This window comes from Sorex fumeus, unplaced genomic scaffold (genome assembly GCF_029834395.1).
Source record: "Sorex fumeus unplaced genomic scaffold, SorFum_2.1 ptg000047l, whole genome shotgun sequence".
Taxonomy (NCBI): Eukaryota; Metazoa; Chordata; class Mammalia; order Eulipotyphla; family Soricidae; genus Sorex; species Sorex fumeus.
In genome coordinates this window covers 41,125,034-41,145,772 of record NW_026606104.1, presented here as the reverse complement: position 1 = coordinate 41,145,772, position 20,739 = coordinate 41,125,034, and the positions used below count along the sequence as shown (strand labels likewise).

The 20,739-nt window shown below is 46.9% G+C and overlaps 1 protein-coding gene across 1 annotated transcript; it reads right to left on the bottom strand.

Annotated features, from left to right (window-relative positions):
• Positions 1–264: 264 nt before the first annotated feature.
• On the bottom strand, positions 265–12,883 carry NCMAP (non-compact myelin associated protein). The gene is made up of 5 exons (XM_056123725.1): positions 12,810–12,883; positions 9,086–9,204; positions 3,751–3,836; positions 1,736–1,820; positions 265–696 (listed from the first exon to the last, which is right to left on the bottom strand). The coding sequence occupies exons 3-5, from the start codon at positions 3,827–3,829 to the stop codon at positions 549–551; spliced, it is 312 nt and encodes a 103-aa protein (XP_055979700.1). The 5' UTR covers positions 3,830–3,836; positions 9,086–9,204; positions 12,810–12,883; the 3' UTR covers positions 265–548.
• Between the last annotated feature and the right edge of the window lie 7,856 nt (positions 12,884–20,739).

The following is a 20,739-nucleotide window of genomic DNA, read 5'->3' as shown; positions in this document are numbered from 1 at the left end:
TTGACTAATGAATAGAAGCCTTTTTAGAATTCCATTTTTCCCGTGTTTTTGAAGAGGGAAAAACTGCATTTATTGGTCATTATGAGCCAGTGAGCAGCCATCTAGTAGTAGAACAAGTCACAAATAAACCAGCTGTCTTTCTGGTTAGTTCAAGTTAGTTTCTCTGTGCCTGGTTTTGGAAGTGAGAATTTTGTCTTGCCAAGCTATGGATAGGGCCCTGGTTCCACCAGCACTCCAAAGGCACCGTCTGGAGGGGTGGGAGGGAGAGCCACACTTCCATCAGAGTATTCCCTACACGGCTCTACTTCATCAGATGACAAAGGAGCATTCCAAGGCTTTGAGGCAAGGTGACTTCAGGGATAAGGACACAGTGGGAGTGGAGCAGGGCAGGACAGAGGTGCAGGTGCTGGAAGCATCAGGGATGGCATAAGAGAGGTCCCTGTCCACCCGACCGGAAAGCACTTAGTGAAGCTGCCGGATGAGAAAGTGCTTCATGGTCTTGCCTGCAGAGTTTCTTCAGACAGTGGTGGAGAGAGCACCAGGCTGGGTCATCGAGTCTGTGTCTCCACATGGATGTCCACAGGGCTGAAGGTCACAGTGGCTGGGTGCTGACTGCTGTTGCCGTTTGGGCCCGGGGGAGAAGCTGGGGCTGGCTTGGGGCCCTTGGGCTCCAACTCCCTCCTTGTCCTCATTTTCCTGGAACAAGATTATGCAGGTGTGGTTGAGTCTTTCTCTAGGCTGAGAAGGGATCCTGTCTACAGGGCTCAGGAAGAGACAGCTGGGGGTCCTATTTTTATCACATTGTTTAGATTTATTTATTCATTTATTTTTGCTTTGATTTGGGGTCACACTGGGCAGGGCTCAGGGGTGACTCCTATACTCAGGGATTACTGCTGGTGGTGCTCAGGGAACCAGATGGTATGCCAGGGATCGAATCCAGGTCAGTTGTTTGCAATGCAAGTGCCCTACCTGCATATTCTCAGTCTGGTCCCCATATTAATTTCAATTTATTGTTTAACTTATCATGGGCTGGAGCGATAGCACAGCGGTAGGGCGTTTGCCTTGCACGCAGCCAACATGGCCGACCCGAGTTCGATTCCTTTGCCCCTCTCAGAGAGCCCAGCAAGCTACCGAGAGTATCTCGCCCGCATGGCAAAGCCTGGCAAGCTCCCCGTGACGTATTAGATACGCCAAACACAGTAACAAGAATTCTCACAATGGAGACGTTACTGGGCCCACTCGAGCAAATTGATGAACAACAGGAGGACCGTGTTTAACTTACCAGATATTTACTTTTGATTTTTTTCTTTTTGGGTCACACCTGGCGATGCACAGGGGTTACTCCTGGCTCTGCACTCAGGAATTACTCCTGGCAGTGCTCAGGGGAACATATGGGATGCTGGGGATTGAACCTGGGTTGGCCGCGTGCAAGGCAAACGCCCTACCCACTGTGCTATTGCTCCAGTCCCCTACTTTTGCTTTTAAATCTTTTTCCTATTGATGAATGAGTGCAGTGCCAGATCAGTGGCTATGTTAAAGGTAAAACTAAAATATAACACAACTGGGAGAATGCTCAAAGAGCTAGAATGCTTGCTTTTCATGCAGAAGGTCTGGGATCACACTTCTCTGTGTGTGTAACTCAGGTGTCCATGATATGCATAGTATTTTGTAAACTTGGCAAGTCTGACATCATGGAAAGAACCACACAATGCCAGAGCCCCGGGGCCTTCTGTACCTGTTGTATATCTTCAGCAGGACAAGAACCACAGTGAAGATGATGATGACAACAACCACAACGGCAGCAACGATGGCTCCAGAACCTACAAGGAGGAAGGAAAAGGAGATGGCACATGTGCCAAGTGAAATAGAAAACCATTCTGAGACAGAGCTGGATCCTGGCCACGGGCAACTGGCATCCCCTCTGGGTCAAGGAGACCAGGGAGAATGCCTTGTCCTGGGACACTCAGTGCTGCCATTTCCCCAGGACAGACTAGCCCTAGAGTGGCCGTGCACCTGTACTCACAATGGGCTTGGAGGTTATATCTGTAGCATATCACTGACCAAATTCTGCCATAGGCTAAGTCTTGTCCCTCTCAACTCTAACACAACTTCAAAAACTTCTGATATTTTTTTCGTTTGTGTGTGTGTGTGTGTGTGTGTGAAATTGCAAGCAAAACACTCTTTCTTCTTATTTATTAATTTTTTGGGCCACCCCCCGTAGTGCTCAAGGGACCGAGGGACTGACTTTCTTTTTTTTTTTTTCTTTTTGGGTCACACCTGGCGATGCACGGGGCTTACTCCTGGACTTCTGGCTCTGCACTCAGGAATTACCCCTGGAGGTGCTGAGGGGACTATATGGGATGCTGGGAATCGAACCCGGGTTGGCCGCATGCAAGGTCAACGCCCTACCTGCTGTGCTAGTGCTCCAGCCCCGGGACTGACTTTTGAAGCTGGGCCTCCCACTGCAAAGCAGGTGCTCCAGATCTCTGACCTACTTCCCTAGCCTTTATATTGTAATTTAAATGTACAAAAGATAGAATGTGATTTTATGTACACATCCACACATACATATATATACACATATGTCTCAACTCTTAAAATATGTACATGCACATCTAATATTGAACAAAATAAACCATATGTAAAAGAGGACAAGTAGAATGATTTTGATTATGAACAACCTAATATAGGGTAGCCGAAGAGGGAATGGTGGGTTCCTTTGAATGTGGGACAGTGATCGCAAGGGGTCTCGGACATCCAGGAGATGGACCATGGTCTGGCTTTTGTTCTGGGGCTGTTGATACAGCAGACAGGGTCATTTTGTGAAAATTCATCCAGTTGCACACTTGTTGTACTGTTTTTCTTAAATGTATATAATACTTTTATGAAAAATATACTTTTTTTTAAAAACATTTTTTTGGAGGGTGGGCTATAGCTGGTGGTGCTCAGGGGTTATTCCTGGCTCTGTATTCTGGGGTTTTTGGTGGCCCTTGGTGGACCAAGAGTGAAGGAATCAAATCTGTGTCTCCTGCTTGCAATGCATGCCCTCAGTTTCAAGCTATCTCTCAGCCTCTTGAGCTGTCTCTTTTTCATTTGCTCGAGCAGGCCCAGTAACGTCTCCATTGGAGACTTTGTTGTTACTGTGTTTGGCATATCGAATACGTCACGGGGAGCTTGCCAGGCTCTGCCGTGCGGGCGAGATACTCTCGGTAGCTTGCCGGGCTCTCCGAGAGGGGCAGAGGAATCGAACTCGGGTCGGCCATGTTGGCTGCGTGTAAGGCAAACGCCCTACCGCTGTGCTATCGCTCCAGCCCATTTATTTTAAGTAAATGAAAGATTTACTTTATACATATATAAATAAAGATTTACTTTATATACATAAAAAACCTATGTTTAATCTGGGGAAATGGGCTGAGTGTATTGGATATACACAAAGTCACAGAATGATTACAATAGACCCCCAAATTTCCCATTATTCGTTCAAGTCATTTTTTTGTTTATTTGTTTGGGGGCCACACCTGGCAATGCTCAGGGGTTACTCCTAGCTCTGTGCTCAAGAATTACTTCTGGCAGTGCTCAGGGTACCATAAGGGATGCCAGAGATTGAACCCGGGTTGGTCACATGCAAGGAAAATGCCTACCTGCTATACTCCAGCCCCCTGACTCTTGACCTCTACGGCAAGAACTGACTATGATATTTGTCCCGTCATGCCGAGCCCCTCCCGCACCACCAAGTCAGGATGACCTTACTCTTGTATAGAAAGTCTTCTTCCCTGTTGGTGACATTCAGTGAGAAGGGAGCATTCCCCACAGGGGTGGCTGTGGTCATCTTGACCCTAGTGAGAACAAAGACAACATTTTGTTTAAAACCAGAGTGAGCCTTAGGGTTCCTGAATAAGATCTTTTTTGGTTTTCATCTGGATAATCAAAGATTACTTAAGACTTCTGGTCATCTTATATACATAAGTAATATGTGTCCAACCATGAACAGATGGTGAGAAATGGTGAAATCTTGCAGTTCACTGCAATGTGGATGGAACTGGAGGAAGTCCTATTAAGTGAACTGAGAGAGAGGGAGAAGGACAAACATTGGATAATCTCACTGATCTGTGATATACAGAGAAACAAAACAAGGGAAGAGACAGTATTGAGTGACGACACATCCTTTGCCTTGAATCACAAAACTGAGATCACCAAACAGTAGAGGAAGGAAAGAGGGGAATGACGGGATGGCCTGGGAATGGTATCAGGACATTGGTGGAGGGTTCTGGGCACTCTGATGGTAGTGAGGCGTGGTAACAGTGTACATGAAGATCATAACTGTTCATACCATTGTAAATGTACTGCCTAAACTATAATAATAAAATTAAAATCACTGTATCAGTGTATCACTGTCATCCTGTTCATCGATTTACTCGAGCGGGCACCAGTAACGTCTCCATTCGTCCCAGCCCTGAGATTTTTTATTTTTTTATTTTTTATTTTTTGGCTTTTTGGGTCACACCCGGCAATGCACAGGGGTTACTCCTGGCTCTGTACTCAGAAGTTACTCCTGGCGGTGCTCAGGGGACCATATGGGATGCTGAGAATCGAACCCAGGTCGGCCGCGTGCAAGGCAAATGCCCTACCCGCTGTGCTATCTCTCCAGCCCCCAGCCCTGAGATTTTAGCAGCCTCTCCTTACTCGTCTTTCCCAGTGCTGCTGTATTGGAGGCCCTTTCAGGGTCAGGGGAATGAGACCCGTTATTGTTACTGTTTTTGGCATATCGAATACATCACGGGTAGTTTGCCAGACTCTGCCGTGCGGGTGGGATACTCTTGGTAGCTTGTCGGGCTCTCCGAGAGGCATATATATATATATATATATATATATATATATATATATATATATATTTACCTCTGTGATTTGTTGCAAAATCAGCAACCATATTTATTGAATTCCTTCTAACATTTTTGGTGGTGGTTGGGAGAGTGGAGCATATCCCGTACTGTTCAAGGGCTGCTCTCCACTCTGTACTTGGGGATCACTCCCAGCACTGCTTGGGGGTCTATTTGCAGTGCCAGAGATCTAACCAGGTCTCCTGCATACAACATATGCCCTCCAGCCCATCGAGTCCTCTCTCTGTTCCTTATAGAGAATCACTTAATCACTTAACTTCCCGTTAGTCGTCAATTTGCTCGAGCGGGCGCCAGTAACGTCTCCATTTGTCCCTGTCACGTGCTAGTGTAGCCCAATGGTATCTGTTCGCTCCGGGAACATGAAGGGCCTCAAACCGATCGTTCATGATCTTGACGAAGAAGTCTGACCATCTGGTAGGTGGGCGGCCACGCGGTCTTTTGACATCCCGTGGAATCCAGTCAGTAACAGCTCTAGTCCAACGGTCATCTTTAAATCTCATTACGTGACCAGCCCATCTGATTTTCGACACCTTGGCAAATGAGACAGCGTCCCTGATCCTTGATCGTCGACGGATGTCAGAACTCCGGATTCTTTCTCTCATTTGAGTGAAACGTGATATTCCAAGCATAGCTCTTTTTTCAATTCTTCTTTGGGAGACCTGAATAGTGTTCTCATCCTGTTTGCGTAGGGCCCAGGTCTCTGAGGCATATGTTAATGCAGGAAGAACAGTGGAATCAAAGAGATGTGCCCGGAGCCGGAGGTTCTTCGTCCTCTTAGCTATTTCTTCGATGTTCTTGAAGGCGTTCCAAGCCGCTCTCTTCCTCCTGCGCAGCTCGGGTGCCAGGTCATTTGTCATGTTGACCTCTCGACCTAGGTACACATAGCTGTTGCATTCGGAGATGGTCGTTCCACTGAGAGCGAATGGGGCGTCAGGAACAAGGCTGTTTCTCATAAACTGGTCTGGTAACTACAACTGGTCTCATTATAGAGAATATCTACCTGGATTTCTAGTAACAGTGAGGGGCTGGGTGTTTTTGTTGATGAAACTGCAACCCCCAAAGTCTTGTGGAATTCCAAGGTCACCCAGAAGAATTTAACCAGGAGCCAGAGTGATAAGTGCAGAGGATAGGGCACTTGCCTTGCATGCCAGTTCAATCCTCAGCATCCTATATGGTCCCCCATGCACTGCCAGGAGTTAATTCCTGAGTGCACCGTCAGGTATGGCTCAAAAACAAAACAAAACAAAACAAAACAAACCAGCAGAGTGTAACCAGGTTGTTTACCTCTTGCTCTTTCACCAGCCCCAATGAAGCCTGAAATCATTCCTGTTTTCAAAAGAAATGCGAAACAAAGTATACACAAGCAGTGAACAGCTTAGCAAGTATTATTCTGTGGTGGTGAAGAGGGTTTCATAGGAGACATACACTGAGAGGAGATGGGCACCTCCTGGGGTGAGAGGAGTGAGGAGGTGGATGGCTCCCAGTCCTAAACAAGGAGAGACATGTATGTTGAGCAGTAGCCAGGCACCATGCTCTGTCACAGATGGCTTCACACGCAGATCATTTATCTTCTTGTTTGTCTACATTTTGCTGCTGAACAAACTAGGTCCCAGTGAGGTTGAGTGAATGGACCAAAGTCACACAGCCAGGAAGTAGGATGTGGAGCTTGGGTTCAAGCACACAGAGAACTGTTCAAACTTAGGTGCAATTCTGAGAAGAAATTAGGCCTTATTATGGTTATTATATCTTCTGGAGACGAATGAGAGAGCATATATATATATATGTACATTTATATACATATATCTTTTCGGGGTGCGGTTTGTTTTTGGGCAACACCCAGTGGTGCTCAGGCTCTACTCCTGGCTTTGACCTCAGTGATCACTCCTGGAAGGCTCTGGAAACCATACAGGATGCTTAGGATTGAATCTAGGTCAGCTGTGTACAAGGTAAGCACCCTACCCACTGCACTATCTATCTAGCCCGAAAGAAACTGCCTTTTGACCACTAGTGTACACTCTCTTTTTAAACCTCTTATTCCTTTAAATTTTATTTGGAGGGAGGGTTTCTTTCTTTCTTTTTTTAACTTTTCAAAAATTTTAAAATTTTTTATTTTCAATTTCTTATCTTTTGGGGGGAGGTTTTTAAAAAAAATTTTTCATTTATTTTTGTCTCTTTATTTGGATTCATTCTTGTGCTGCATGTACCCAACCACTAAGCTACCATCATGACCTGTTGTTTAATTGTTCTCTCTTAAAGCATATTCTGTCATCAGAAGTTAAACATATGTACTCCACCTATATAGATCCATACAATACTATATGCCCATAGACGTTGCATATATAGTGGTTCTATGGTTCTATGTATTTATTCAACAAATACAAATGAAGCATCTTGTACTGGGAAAACACAAGTGAAATAGAAGACAAACCCTTTAAGAGAAAGACCGACTGAGCGAGGGGAGCAAGAGAACATGCCACACTCAACCACGGCATTCCATTCCTGGGCTCCAACAAAGCTCTCCCCAGTGCCCACACCCTGGGTCTGGCAGAGAAAGTGCTTTGGAGCCTGTTTCCACCCGGACTCCTGGCGCAGCTCACTCAGCCGCTGTAACAACAGATCCCTCTACTCTTCCAGCCCTCCTGCCCCTGGGATGTAGCCCTTAACTCTCCCATTCTGGGATGGAAGCAGGGGTTCCACTCATCTGTGGGGGCAAGTAGTCTCCCTGCAGCTGGGCACTCTGGTGCCTGGGGCTGCTCTCTGGTGCCTTCCTTCACCATACATGTAGTTCTCCCCCTCAGGACGGTCCTTTAGCAGAGTCCTTGGGACCCATAGGTGGGCCTCAGCCTTCATTTTCCCCTGCCCTCCTTGGGCCCATGGTGTAACTAATTCCCATTCTGAGGACCAGCTCCTTGAGACCTCCAAGAGTCCATGTAGTTCTGCCTGACCACCCCACACTGGCCCAAGGAAGCCCCACATTTTTGTAAATCGGGGCCACACCTAGCATTGAGGTCCTGACAAGTGAGTGCTCAGGCCAGGTGGTGCTTAGGGGCCACCTGGACCACACCAGGTTGGGGTGGGGGATGAAATCAGGGTCTTGCACATATGAGGCTGATGCTGCCCCACTGAGTTGTTTATTTATTGCTATTATTTTTTTCTGTTTGGGGGCCACAGCAGGCTGTGCTCTGGGCTTACTCCTGGCTCAGGGATCACTCCTAGGGATGCTCAGAGGGCCATAAGGGGTATCAGGGACTGAATCTAGGTCAGCAAGGCAAGGTCTTACCTGCCATACTCTCTTGAGCCCTTGAGCTATTTCTTTGACCCCAGAAAGCATCACTTTCTTTCTGGCTGGGCTTCCTATCTCCCAGCTGTGCTAAACAAGCCAAATCAACCACATTCCACTGCCTGCACCCCCTCCAAATTGGTCCTTTGGGACCTGCCCAGTGCTTCCATGAGGACTCCCATTTGGACCAAGTTCTGTCCTGGGTCCCCGCAGCGACCTTGCTGCTCAGTATAGACCCCAGTGCACGCCTCCACTGTTTTGTCCCACATTTCACGTCCACATTTCCTGGGTAAAGACTGTTCCTGCTTCTCTTTCCTTTCCTTCAGCTGTCCCCAAATCAACTGACTGGCTCTTTTCACCTTTGCTAGTAGAAGTGCCTAAATGAGAAACAGAATTTCTGCTAGTTTGGTTTGCTCATCTGTGAAATGAGGCTACTTTCCCTGAAGAATCCAAGGATTCAAGGTTAAGTACAAAAATGCTTTTAAGTGCTCTGTCCATGGTATCTCTTGGTATTACAATGGCTGGTGGCAAATGTTTGCTGAACAAAGTAGACTCAGGTGACTTGGGAGCTCAAAATAAGAAAAAATTTTTTCTATAAAGTTAAGCATGAACTAGGCCTAGGAGGTGGATCAAAGGGCTAGTGTGCATGTCTGCTTTGCATGCAGGAAGCCTGGGTTCAAGCCTGATACCCTATGGTTCTCTGAGCACTGTGGGAATAGACCCTGAGCACCTCGGGTTCACTCCCCCCAAAAACAAACAAAAAAGACTCAATGTAGAAATATGCACTGAAAATCTTTCCCAAAGCCCAGCGTGACACATAAAGAGAGATACCTGCTCCCCTCTCCCCACCCCCTGCTCACCCCTACCCCCTACACACACACACACACACACACACACACACACTCACCAGCAGGACAGTTGTCTCAGGCCACCAGGACAGGCTTCTCTGCAGGTCCCTCAAGCTGGCTCACGGGTGCTGTGTCCTGGGTGCAGACGCACTTTCCACGCGACCAACCACTCCTCTTTCTGGAAGAAGAGGGAGTAATGTCAGGGCATATTTCACCTCATTCTGGGGCCAAGGGCTCTCAATTACATCTCTGTTTCTGCTGCATCAGAGAAGGTGGGAGGCAGCGGGTGGCACATGGATGGCCAAGGATGTGGGTGTTTTCATGTGTGGAGCCCTAGAGATTCTTGTTAACCAAATGAGGTCCGGGGGGATTTCAGTACCAAAACTGCCCATGGGTGGGGTTGGAGAGAGAGCTCAAAGGAAGGGGGCACACACTTGGAATGGGGAGCTCATATTTCACCCCCAGCACCACATGATCTCCCCCCCTCCTTCCGCAACTCCCCAGATGCTGAGGTGGGAGAAGCCCCTTGGTACTACTGGATAAGGATTAACCCTCTCCTTCAACTCATAATAATATATCATGTACCAAGCATTGTACTCAGTGCTCTAGGTGGGAAGTCTCATTTCATCCTCAGACCTACCTGGTAAGGCCCCATTGCAGAGATGAAGAAACTGAGGCTCATTCAGACTGAGAAGAAATCAACTTAAACTTGCACGACAAATGGGCAGCTCACCAGGATTCACACTGGGACCATTCTGATTCCACAGCTACTGCTCATTAACTCTCACAAGACTGTTGCAGTGGAAACACTAGATTCAAATGGCTGGGCACCCAGGACCCAAATTATTGTCGAGCACTGAGGGGAAAACCCACCCAGGTAGGGGTTTAGCAGAGAGAGCAAAGCTCTTGCTCCCCCCACCCCCACCTCTGATACTTATTGAGCTGACCTCATTGAACTTTACTCACTGAGCTTCACCTGCATAGTCTCCGGCAGAGCCATCTTCCCATGTCCAGAATCTACCAGCAGCTGTTTTCCCTTGAGTGTTTCACAAATGGCCCATGTCAGGAGCTTGGGGGAAGTGATAAGGGGACACGACCTGACTGAGCCCCCTGACTACCTGCTGGTCAAATATAAGAACTCAGCCTGGAGAGACAGTATAGTAAGGTGCTTGTCTTGTACACAGCCAACACCAATTTGACACCCAGCACCACAAATGGTCCCCTCAGCACCGCTAGGCATGATCTGATTCCTGAGCCAGAAGTAAGTTCTGAGAATAACTGTGTGCCCCCCCCCCCCCATCTCATAACCCCACCCCACCCCACCCCCTGCAAAAAAAAAAGTGTGAGAGCTGAATCTGAAGATGAAGTGGCCAGTCACCACTGGTCCAAAATATCTTTCCCTACTGGTGTCTGTCCTAGCAAAAACTTGCTCTGTCTGGCCTAGCCGTCCTTGGTATGGATGGGTACAACAAAGATACTACTAATTCTGAAATATCCCAACTCCCATGACCAATAGTAACTTGAAGTAGGTAATCCTAGAAAGTCATCTATCCACCAAAATACTGGATTGGATTTTCTACATTATCTGAGAGAAGGGGGATTCAGCATTACCTGTTCTGTAGATGGGAATTTTGCTGTTCCCATTTAGTTTCTTGAGAGAAAATTAATCTTCATACAGGAACCAGACTTTCCTTCCTTGCGATTTTCACCCACTTGTCCTAATTATAGTTCCATAAAGGTAATATGCCACCTCTTAACAGGGCACTTTGTCAGGTTTAAGTGTACTTAAGTGTATGACAGGTTAAACTCAAAATTACAAGGATGGAAGTTAAGCGACATCCACCTGGCAATGTTACCTCCCACCACTAGGTGGCAATGGCAGTTGGCAGTAGTTCATCCTTTGAATTTGCCCAACACCCATTGGTAAACGTTGTGAATAGGGCCTGTTTCTAAGGAGAGGAGCGCTTAGGCCTTGAGAACAGCACTTTTATGTTCTCTAATGCTTTTCCTCTCCAGAATAAATATCCTCAGCTTCTTCAAACAATCTTTCTTTTTGGTGCCAAGAATTGAATCCAGGGATATATACGTGTGAAACATGTGTTCTACCACTGAGTTACAGACCCTGCAACAGAATGACATTTCTATCAATTCATATCAGACCTGAGGCTAAATTTTATTTCCTGGTTCACGGTGCAACCTTGATTGATTTTTTTGATTTTGTTTTGTAAAACAAATTTTTTACAAAATTTTACAGATTTTGTCCTGTAAAATGGTGATCACATACTTTAGAGGGTTGTTCTGAGAACTGAATGAGGTAAAACATGTACTATATTTAGAACAGAGGCTGTGTACAAAATCTGTTTGCATTACAATAAGTTAATGGAAAGAAAGGGCTTTCTAGCTTTGGTGGGAACCATAGCACCCTATTCTCCCTGTTAATATAGCCTCAAACGACATACTTTTCCAGACTTCTATTTTGAGTTTTGTTTCTAGGCTACATCTAGCAGTGCTCAGGGATGATTCCTCCTCACCTGTGCTCAGGAGTGACTCCTGGTGGTGCTGAGGAACCATGCGCAACACCAGGAAAAGAACCAAAGTTGCCTGTATGCAGGCAAGTGCCTTAACCCCTGTCCTGTTTCTGGCCCCTCAGATTTGTTCATTTTTATTTTTTGGGACTATGCCTCGCTCTGCTCAGGGATTGTTACTGGCTGTGTGCTCAAGGATCACTTTTGGCAGGCCTTGACAAGCCATATAGGGTGCCAGGGTAGGCTGTGCATAGGTAAACATCATACCCACTCTACTGTCTCTCTGCCCCTCTGACTTATTCTTGTTTAGGGTCAATAAAAGCCCCAAATCCACAACAAATGTTACGAATAGAAAGGGCACTAGCAGTCCACTTGTGAATGGCCATTGTGTTACAAAGAGAGGCTGTCCAAAAGCTAGGTCTTTATTACACTTCTGTAGGACAATATTTTTGAATCTAAGTGCAGGACTTTGCATTGATCCCGAGAACACTGGATGGTGTTGTGACATTGTCTAGGAGCTTATGGCCCAACACAGACTTTGGTGCCAAGGAGTCCTGGGTTTTACTCTTGGCCTTACTAATGACCAGCTCTAAAAGAGAAGCCCCCTCGCTAGGCCTCAGTGTTTTCATTTTTGAACATGAGGGGATGCCACTTCCTATTTCAGGGGTGTGAGAAGAAATGAAATATCAGAACTACTCAGCCCAGTGCCTGGTGGATTAATGGGTGATCAGGAAGTACCAGTTCCAGGCCCTTTTCCTTCTCCCCTCCACGTTTTTTTCTTTTGGTTGTTTTTTGGGCCATGCTTGATGGTGCAAAGGGCTTACTCCTGGCTGTGTACTCAGGGATCACTCCTAGTGGACTTGAGGGACCATATGGGATGCCTGGGATCAAATGTGGGTCTACCGTGTATAAGATGAGTGTCCTACCCGCTATACTATCTCTCCTGCCCTCCTTTCCCTTCCTCCCCCAGCCTGTTCTCTCATGGGAGCTTGTGCTCCCATCTTCGTCAGACATCAACAGGGAATCAGACCATGAAGCTGATTACCCAAGGAAATCCGATAAGATTTCCAGAAGATTCCCGCTTTTCCTCCATCTCTACTGAGGTGAGAGACAAAGCAAACAATGAGACCTCCCCTAGAAAGCAAAAATCCTGATGGGACGGTGGGACTTAGGGGCAGCTGGGTGGGTGGGGAAGAGCAAGCCACAGATTCAAAACTGGGGTGGGAATCAGGAAACCTAGGTTCCCCTTGCTACTCACTTGCTATGTGACTTTGGAAAATCTTCTCTCCTTCTCGGATCTTGATTTTCTCATCTGTAAAATAGCCCCATTTGGAGATGATTTCTAAGGGTCATTTCAGCTTGTAGTTCTACTGCCCGTACAATATAGTGTCTTCCAAAAGCTCATTTCTTGTAGATGCTGTCCCTGGGATTGTTAGGAGAGGGAAATCAGCATGTTCCACTCAGGCTGGAAGTCAGTAACGCTTCCTGGAAGGCAGTTGAGATGAGAATAAACCAAAAGAAACTTCCCAGAGGGATTTTTGTTGGGTTTGTTTGGGGGAACCACACCTAGTGGTGATCTGGGGTTACTCCTGGCTCTGCACTCAGGAATCACTCCTGGAAGCGCTCAGGGGACCAAATGAGATGATGGGGCTCAAACCCAGGTCTGCCGCGTGCAAGCCAAGCACCTTATCCGCTGAAATAACACTCTAGCCCCTACAGATCCATATTTATTTATTTATTTATTTGTTTGTTTATTTATTGCTTTTTGGGTCACACCCAGCGATGCACAGAGGTTACTCCTGTACTCTGCACTGAGAAATCACCCCTGACAGTGCTCAGGGGACCATATGGGATGCTGGGAATTGAACCCAGGTTGGCCGCGTGCAAGGCAAATGCCCTACCTGCTGTGCTATTGCTCCAGCCCCATACAGATTCATTTTTATAAGCCAAATACAAAGGACCAACAATCAGATGAAATGAGAACAGCACTGGCCCTGACAGCAGCAGCACTAGAAGCTCAGAGACAACTTTCCAAAATTCTGAGGGAAAATAATTTCCAGCCTAGAGGAGCAGAGCAAGCCAAACTAAACACTGAGTGTATGGGTAGAATAACGACATTTGGGGGCATGCGAGGCTTCCCAAAAAGTACACGCCACCACGTGTACCTTTTCCAGCCAAACAGCTGGTGGATACTGAGGGAGTAAACAGATTCCTAAAGGTTCTGGGCCTCAGGGGCCAGTGGGTGTGCAGGTTTGAATCCTGCAGCAACCTTGGGGTACGGGATGGGGTGTCAGGTGGACCTGCCTAACTAGGGCAACAAAGGAGATTCAGGGGTTCTGTCAGCTTGGAAGAAATAAAGCCAACCCATTTGCTAATGAACTTGTTCAGAGTGAAAGATCTACCCTTTTTGTTGGCAAATTTGGGAGATAAATTTATGGAAGATAATTAAAGTATTTCCTGAAAGTCTTAAATATCCTCCACCATGAACCCCCCCACACACTATTTTTCTTTCATCTTCCCCCACGTCCTGTGTGTGACAACTCAGTGTGTTCACAGGGTTCTGTGGAGCTGTCTGAGAACTAGTAAACCCATTGCCTTCTTCATAAAAGTGGGGGAACTGGGGTGAGGGAGATCTCAAAGGACTGGAGCATATGCTTTACATGTTGGAGTTTGATCCCTGGCGCTGTATTATGGTTCCCAGCACCTGTGGAAGCAACCTCTAAGCACAAAACTGGGAGTAACCACTGAGCACCATGTGGGATGGCCTCCAAACAAATAAATGAACAAAAAAGAGTGGCAAGAGATTAGTACCAGGAGTTTTGCTCCATGGCTTGGAGGCCAGCCACACATTCTAGGGGAAAAGGGAGCTCAGGTAGAGAAAGGAGCACCAAATAAAGGGTGATGGGAGGATCCTCTCAGGATGGGAGAAGCATGCTGAAGGTAGACTGTAGACCAAACATGATTGCCACTCAATGCCTCTTTTGTGAACCACAACACCCAAAAGGAGAGAGAGAACAAAAGGGAATGCCCTGCCACAGAGGCAGGGTGGAGTGGGGGGATGGGAGGTGGGAGGGATACTGGGATCCATGGTGGTGGAAAATGGGCACTGGAGGAGGGATGGGTGTTTGATCATTGTAAAACTGAAACCCAAGCACAAAAATTTGTAAATCTACAACTGTACCTCATGGTGTTTCACTAAAAAAAAAGCGGTGGGAGGAATCTAGGAGGATCGTGACCATGGAGACATGACTCAAAAGCTCATGCTTTGCTATAGCTTTGGGCCCAATCCCTGGCACCTTATGGTCTCCTGAACACCACTGAAAAGATCCCTGAATATTGCTGGGTATGGTCCAAAAATCAAAGCCCCTTAAAGGAAGGGGAAACTGAGGGCCAGAGAGGTGCCCGGGGAGAAATGCATCGGTAATTCATTTGTTACAATTTCAAGATCTCCTTTCTGGTCTATTGAAAAGAAGATCAATAGCGCATATACTGCCTAAGCACATGCGTTGCCCGCATTTCCCCTCTTGAGATGTGTACTTTCATGTTTTCATGTCTAATGCTGGAATGCGTGTAGGGGCTCTCTCCGCCATTGGAGAAGCCGGGGCTCCCTTTTGAGTAGGTTACTCTCTACTCTCTCTCTCACTTTCTCTCCCTCCTTCCCTTCAAAACCTCCAAATAAAAACTGTGTAATTAAAAAAAATCAATAATAACAATAGCAAGAATCAAACCAAGCATAAAGGAAACTGAGGTGAGTGATATGTACCCTAATTTGGTCCATGCCTTTCCCCCCTTAGCTTTCAGTCATCCCGCTAATGTACTTGTTCCTAAAAAGCACAGATATCTCTCATGTTTCTATGGTACTTTTTTTGGGGGGGGTCACAACCGGCGATGCTCAGGGGTTACTCCAGGCTCTGTGCTCAGGAATCACCCTTAGCGTTGCTTGGAGGATCATATGGAATGCCAGGGATCAAACCCAGGTTGGCTATGTACAAGGTAAATGCCATACTCACTGTATTTACTCACTGCATTCTTGCTCCAGCCTCTCTATGGTTCTTTTAACAGCTATGTATTAAAAGTAAGAACATGTCAGTACTGGAGAGAAGCTTTGCATAATGGAAGCCCAAGTTTAATCCCAGGCAACACAGGATCCCCTGAGCACCACTAGGTGTGATCCAAAATTTTTTTTAAAAAGCAGAGAGAGAATATGCAGTCATAATTGAGTTTTGCAGATCCAAGACAACTTATGGGGACAAAAGCCCCACAGAAAGTAGGCCTGCAGGGGAGGACCCCCATCTCCCTGGAACCGGGAGTCCTGACTCTAGGACTTTTAGGCAGCTCATTAAAATTTAGGAAGCAAGGTCAGTACCCTGTCACAAAGTTCCATCATTGGAACACATCCCTAAGTGCTGACCTTCAAAGGTTGCTTCTCTGCCTCACCTTCTGCCTTTTCCAAGGGCTCGGCTAATGTCACTGTAGTTATGGGTTAATATGAATCCTTTCTGTAATAGTGGCACTTTAATATAGAATTCTAGAAACCTACTGCCTAGTAGTAGTAGTAGTAGTAGTAGTAGTAGTAGTAGTAGTTGTTGTTGTTGTTGTTGTTGCTGTTGTTATTTTTCAGTGTTGGGACTTGAACTCAGGGCCTCACATGTGCAAGGCAACTGTTCAGCCTTTGTTATGCTCTGCCATTGTAACACTTGGCATCTTTCTGAGTCTCAATGTCCTGCTCTATGGAGTTCTATCCCATCTACTTAATAGGGTCCCCTCCAAACCCTCAAGACATGGGGGCAGGCATAAGAACCTGGGCTGGAAGCTGAGTACCTGGCTCCCATCTTATTGCAGTTGCTTACTTGCTGTACCCCTTGGGCAAATCAGGGGATTCTGTGTAGACTCCAGTTTGCTCTTCTGCTGAGGGGGCCTGCTACAACCCAGTGATAGCCTGTCACGTTCCTCCATCTTGTGATCCCATCAGCCTGCCAGTTGGGTTCAGGATGTGGTCCCTTAGTCCCCCATTCCAGAGGGAATGCCACTCCCTTTCCCGCTCCCCTTTCCTGCCTGAACTGAACCTGGCAGGCGAGGACTGTGGGGGAACAATCCCGCCCTTCAAGCACCTGCGGTGAGAGCTGGCCCACAGCCAGGCACCAGAGGCCCTGAGATACAGAGGGGCGTTTGTCTGGGGGACCCACGGTTTTATGTAAACCATCATCTCGCCCTGGCCTGGCCTCTCTCTTCTCCCCATGCTTCCCTCTTTGTTGTGAGGTGAGACGTGTCTTGGGTGCGACCTCTAAGATCCGCTGAGTCCCAGGGTCATCTGTGAAGAATGTCCTGTGGCTCAGAGTCCCAAGAAACAGACATTTTTCAACCCACGGAGCTGAGCCCAGATGCTGGGACCTGAACCCAGGGCCTCACACAGGCAAGGTATGTGCCGTACCGCCGTAGCACCCTGACCTCTTAACACGGGGCAGACCTGTTGGTGCCAAACCTCCTAGTTTCTATGCAATGCAAGCCCGTGGCCTGTGGTGCCTAAGAGCAGTGCCCAGGGCCTTGGTCTCAAGGCCTCCCCTGCTCCCACTCCCCATTCCCCCCGTGGAGAGAGACAGGCACCTGCCACTCAGGCAGAACTGTGTCAAACCTTTGGGAACCCCTGTGCTGAACATTGTGGGAAGGGCTTCACATTCCATCCACTCAGTGATCATCACAGCCCCCAAGGAAATGGCTCAGAGGGGCTCATTCATTAGCCCAGAGTCACAGAGTGACCAGAGCAGAGCTGTCTGCTTGCCCCTAGGTTTCAAGAAGGGTTGGAGTGAGCAACTGATGGATTGGAAGAAACTCTGAAGGGAATGACAAAAGGAGCCAGATAGTGGAATTGAGTCCATGTGAGGTGTGTGGGGTACATGGGGTATGTGTAGCTCTGGGGGTGGGCACTGCTGAGGGTGGGGGGCAATTTTGCCCTCCCAAGAGCAGGCGTGTGAATGTAGCAGGCCAGGCAGTACTTAACATGCTAATGGGTTCTGCATTTTCTCTCCCACCTCTCCAGGGCCACTGTTTGCCCACAAACCGCAGAAGATGCTCCCCTCAGCCTGGGCAGGGGGCCACTCTCTTAACTGCCACAGAGCAGCACTGTTGAGCCTGGAAATGTGTCTGCTATGAGTGGACAGGAGTTGTGAGTGTGAAATAGCTGTGGGATATCCAGACCGAATACAAAGTAGCGGAGTGGAAAACATCACATTAGTACTGGCTGATATTTGAAATATATTGGTTTAAATAAAATATCAAAATGTATTTGACTTCTTTCTTTTTACCTTATATTTTTTTAAATTTTGGGGGGGTTCCCACCCAACTGTGCTCAGGGCTTACTCCTGACAGTGCTCACAGGACTATATGTGGTGCTGTGGATCAAGACAAGCCATAGTATCCTATACTATCCATCTGACCTTTTTTTCACTTTGTAATAAGGCACCCTGGAAGTTGAAAAGTTTACGTATCACTCATATTTATAGAATGTCCTTTTGTACATCAATTTGTTCATGCATTTGTTCATGCATTTATTCATTTGTTCATGCAGTTATTCATCCATAAAATACTCATTTATTCTATGGTCTGTGTTAGGACACATCGAGCGACAGACTGGAGACAAAAAGATTTGGACTCAGCAACTGACCTCACATGCAGCCTATGAACAAGGCCTTAGCAATACCAAAGGCTCGCAGTCCACAAAGAGCCCAGACATGGCTAGCTTCTGTCATTACTGTCTCACTAGATTCCTGGGGTGGGGAATCTTTTTTCTGACAAGGGCCATTTGGAGATTTACAGTATTATTCTCGAGCCATATAATGCATATAATGGAGGCAGAGTTGCTGCAGGCAGCCACAAGAAGCATACGTGTCAGTCCCTACATGTCAGTCCTGTCCCGCCTCAGGCCCAGAGCACGATTTTAAGGGTCTATACAGTCCGCAGGCTGGGTGTTTTTTACCTCCATTCTAGGAATACTTTAGAACCCCACCTGCCTGGTGGACTTTGTTTATACATTAAAATACAATCTGTCAAACACTTCAAACACATGTTAGTTAAATGTCTCAATTTTCTAAAATTCTTGGGGAGGAGGTGGGGATGTGAATCTGTGGTAAGGTGTCTTCTTTGTGTGCATGAGACCTGGATCCTCCATAGATCAAAACCAAAGTTCTTGGGAACCGGTAGGTGGCACAATGCCTGTCTCATACATGTATGACCCTGGGATTAATCCCTGACACTATAAATAAGTCAATAAGCAAGTAAGTAAATAAAATGTAAGACCTATCTTATGAGGCCTGTTCCCTCCAACTCCTATGCCTGCCCACTCTTACTCTACAAAGAGATTCTGAACTACTAAAATAATTAGGAGTTCATGATTTTGAACATGAGGGGGGACATGGAGGACAAGGGGAGTTTGGGAGTTTGGCCCAATCCTGGAGTGGTCAAGGGCTACTCCTGGCTCTTTGCTTGGTGCTTGGGGGACCATGCGGTGCTGCGGACTTAATCTGGGCCTTTTGAATGCAAAGCAGGTGCCCAGCCCTTTCATCTATCTCTCAGGCTCTAGAGAGTTCGTGCTTTTGACCACTCCACCTCACTGCTTCTACTCAACAAATATTTGCCTAATAATTATTGTCATAATTGTATTTTATTGGAACCTGGTAAAGCAGAGAAAAGAGGAGGGATACTTTAGCTAGGGGGAATAGCGGGGGTGAAGACTACAGTGCAGAGGGCCAGGATGAGCACATTTAAGAAGGGACATATAAGATTCAGAGGGGGACAGCCAGTGAGGCTCAACAGTGACACTGAGCATGGACAGAATTCAGGCATGTATGGGGATGAGGCCATGCAGAAACTGCCAAGGCAAGAAGAGGCCCTTTTCTTTCTTTCTTTCTTTCTTTCTTTCTTTCTTTCTTTCTTTCTTTCTTTCTTTCTTTCTTGTTTTGGGGCCACACCTCGTGGTGTTCAGGGTAACTCCGGGCTCTTCTGTGCTCAGGAATCACTCCTGGCAGTGTGCAGGGAACTCGATGAAATATCGGGTCTCAACCCTAGTTTGGCAGCATGCAAAGCAAATGGCTTACCTGAACTATCCAGCCCCAACAGTTTCTTTCTCAAGGAACCCTGGATTATAGGTTTCAGGTGCTGTTTGAAAATGAGGCATGTGAAGAGCCAGGTAGCTAGGACTGTGTTGCAGTTTTGCTAAAGCAGAGTATCTGGTCTAAAGCAGCCCTTTCAGAATGCCTTGCCACAGAGATGGGTGGGGATGGGGTGGGGGTGAGGGGAAGGATACTGGGATCATTGGTGGTGGAGAATGAGCCCTGGTAGAGGGATGGGTACTCGACCATTGTATGAATGAAACATTAGCACGAAATTTGTAAGTCTGTAACTGTACCTCACCGTGATTTATTTATTTATTCTTAATTTTTGGGTCACACCCGGTGATGCACAAGGGTTACTCCTGGCTCTGCACTCGGGAATTACTCCTGGTAGTGCTCAGGGAACCACATGGGATGCTGGGAATCAAACCCAGGTTGACCGCATGGAAGGCAAATGCCCTACCCGCTGTGCTATCACTTCAGCCCCCAATGGTGATTCTGTCTGTCTGTCCTCATCGATTTGCTCGAGTGGGCCCAGTAACGTCTCCATTGTGAGACTTGTTGTTACTGTGTTTGGCATATCCAATATGTCACGGGTAGCTTGCCAGGCTTTGCTGTGCGGGCAAGATACTCTCAGTACCTTGCCGGGCTCTCTGAGAGGAATTGAACCCGGGTCGGCAGGGTTGGCTGTGAGCAAGGCAAATGCCCTATCCATTGTGCTATCACTTCAGCCAATGGTGATTCATTTTTTAAAAAATAATAATAAATAAATAACTTTAAGTCATTAAAAAAATAAAATAAAGCAGCCCTTTCATCTATTGCAACCCCCCACTTCCAATGCCACCCCTACCTCTGGGGCACTCCCTCCAAAGTCTCATTCTCATGAGAGTCAATGCTATAATCAACAACTGGTCTGGAACTACCAGGGTCTCTGGAGTCCCCAGCGAAAAGATGAGGGAGAAGAGCCAGGAATTACCCTGAACACCACCAGGTGTGGCCCCAAAAACAAGAAAGAAAGGTTCTAACCTTAAAATGTATCTGTGACTGAGGGAAAAAGAATAATGATCATTTATTTCCTTCTCT

Excerpts from the sequence above, each read along its gene's own strand:
- NCMAP (XM_056123725.1), bottom strand. The coding sequence starts at position 3,829 with ATGACCACAGCCACCCCTGTGGGGAATGCTCCCTTCTCACTGAATGTC. Across the intron at positions 1,821-3,750 it reads AGAAGACTTTCTATACAAGA|GTTCTGGAGCCATCGTTGCT; the intron begins GTAAGGTCATCC and ends TCCTCCTTGTAG. Across the intron at positions 697-1,735 it reads CTGCTGAAGATATACAACAG|GAAAATGAGGACAAGGAGGG; the intron begins GTACAGAAGGCC and ends ATCTTGTTCCAG.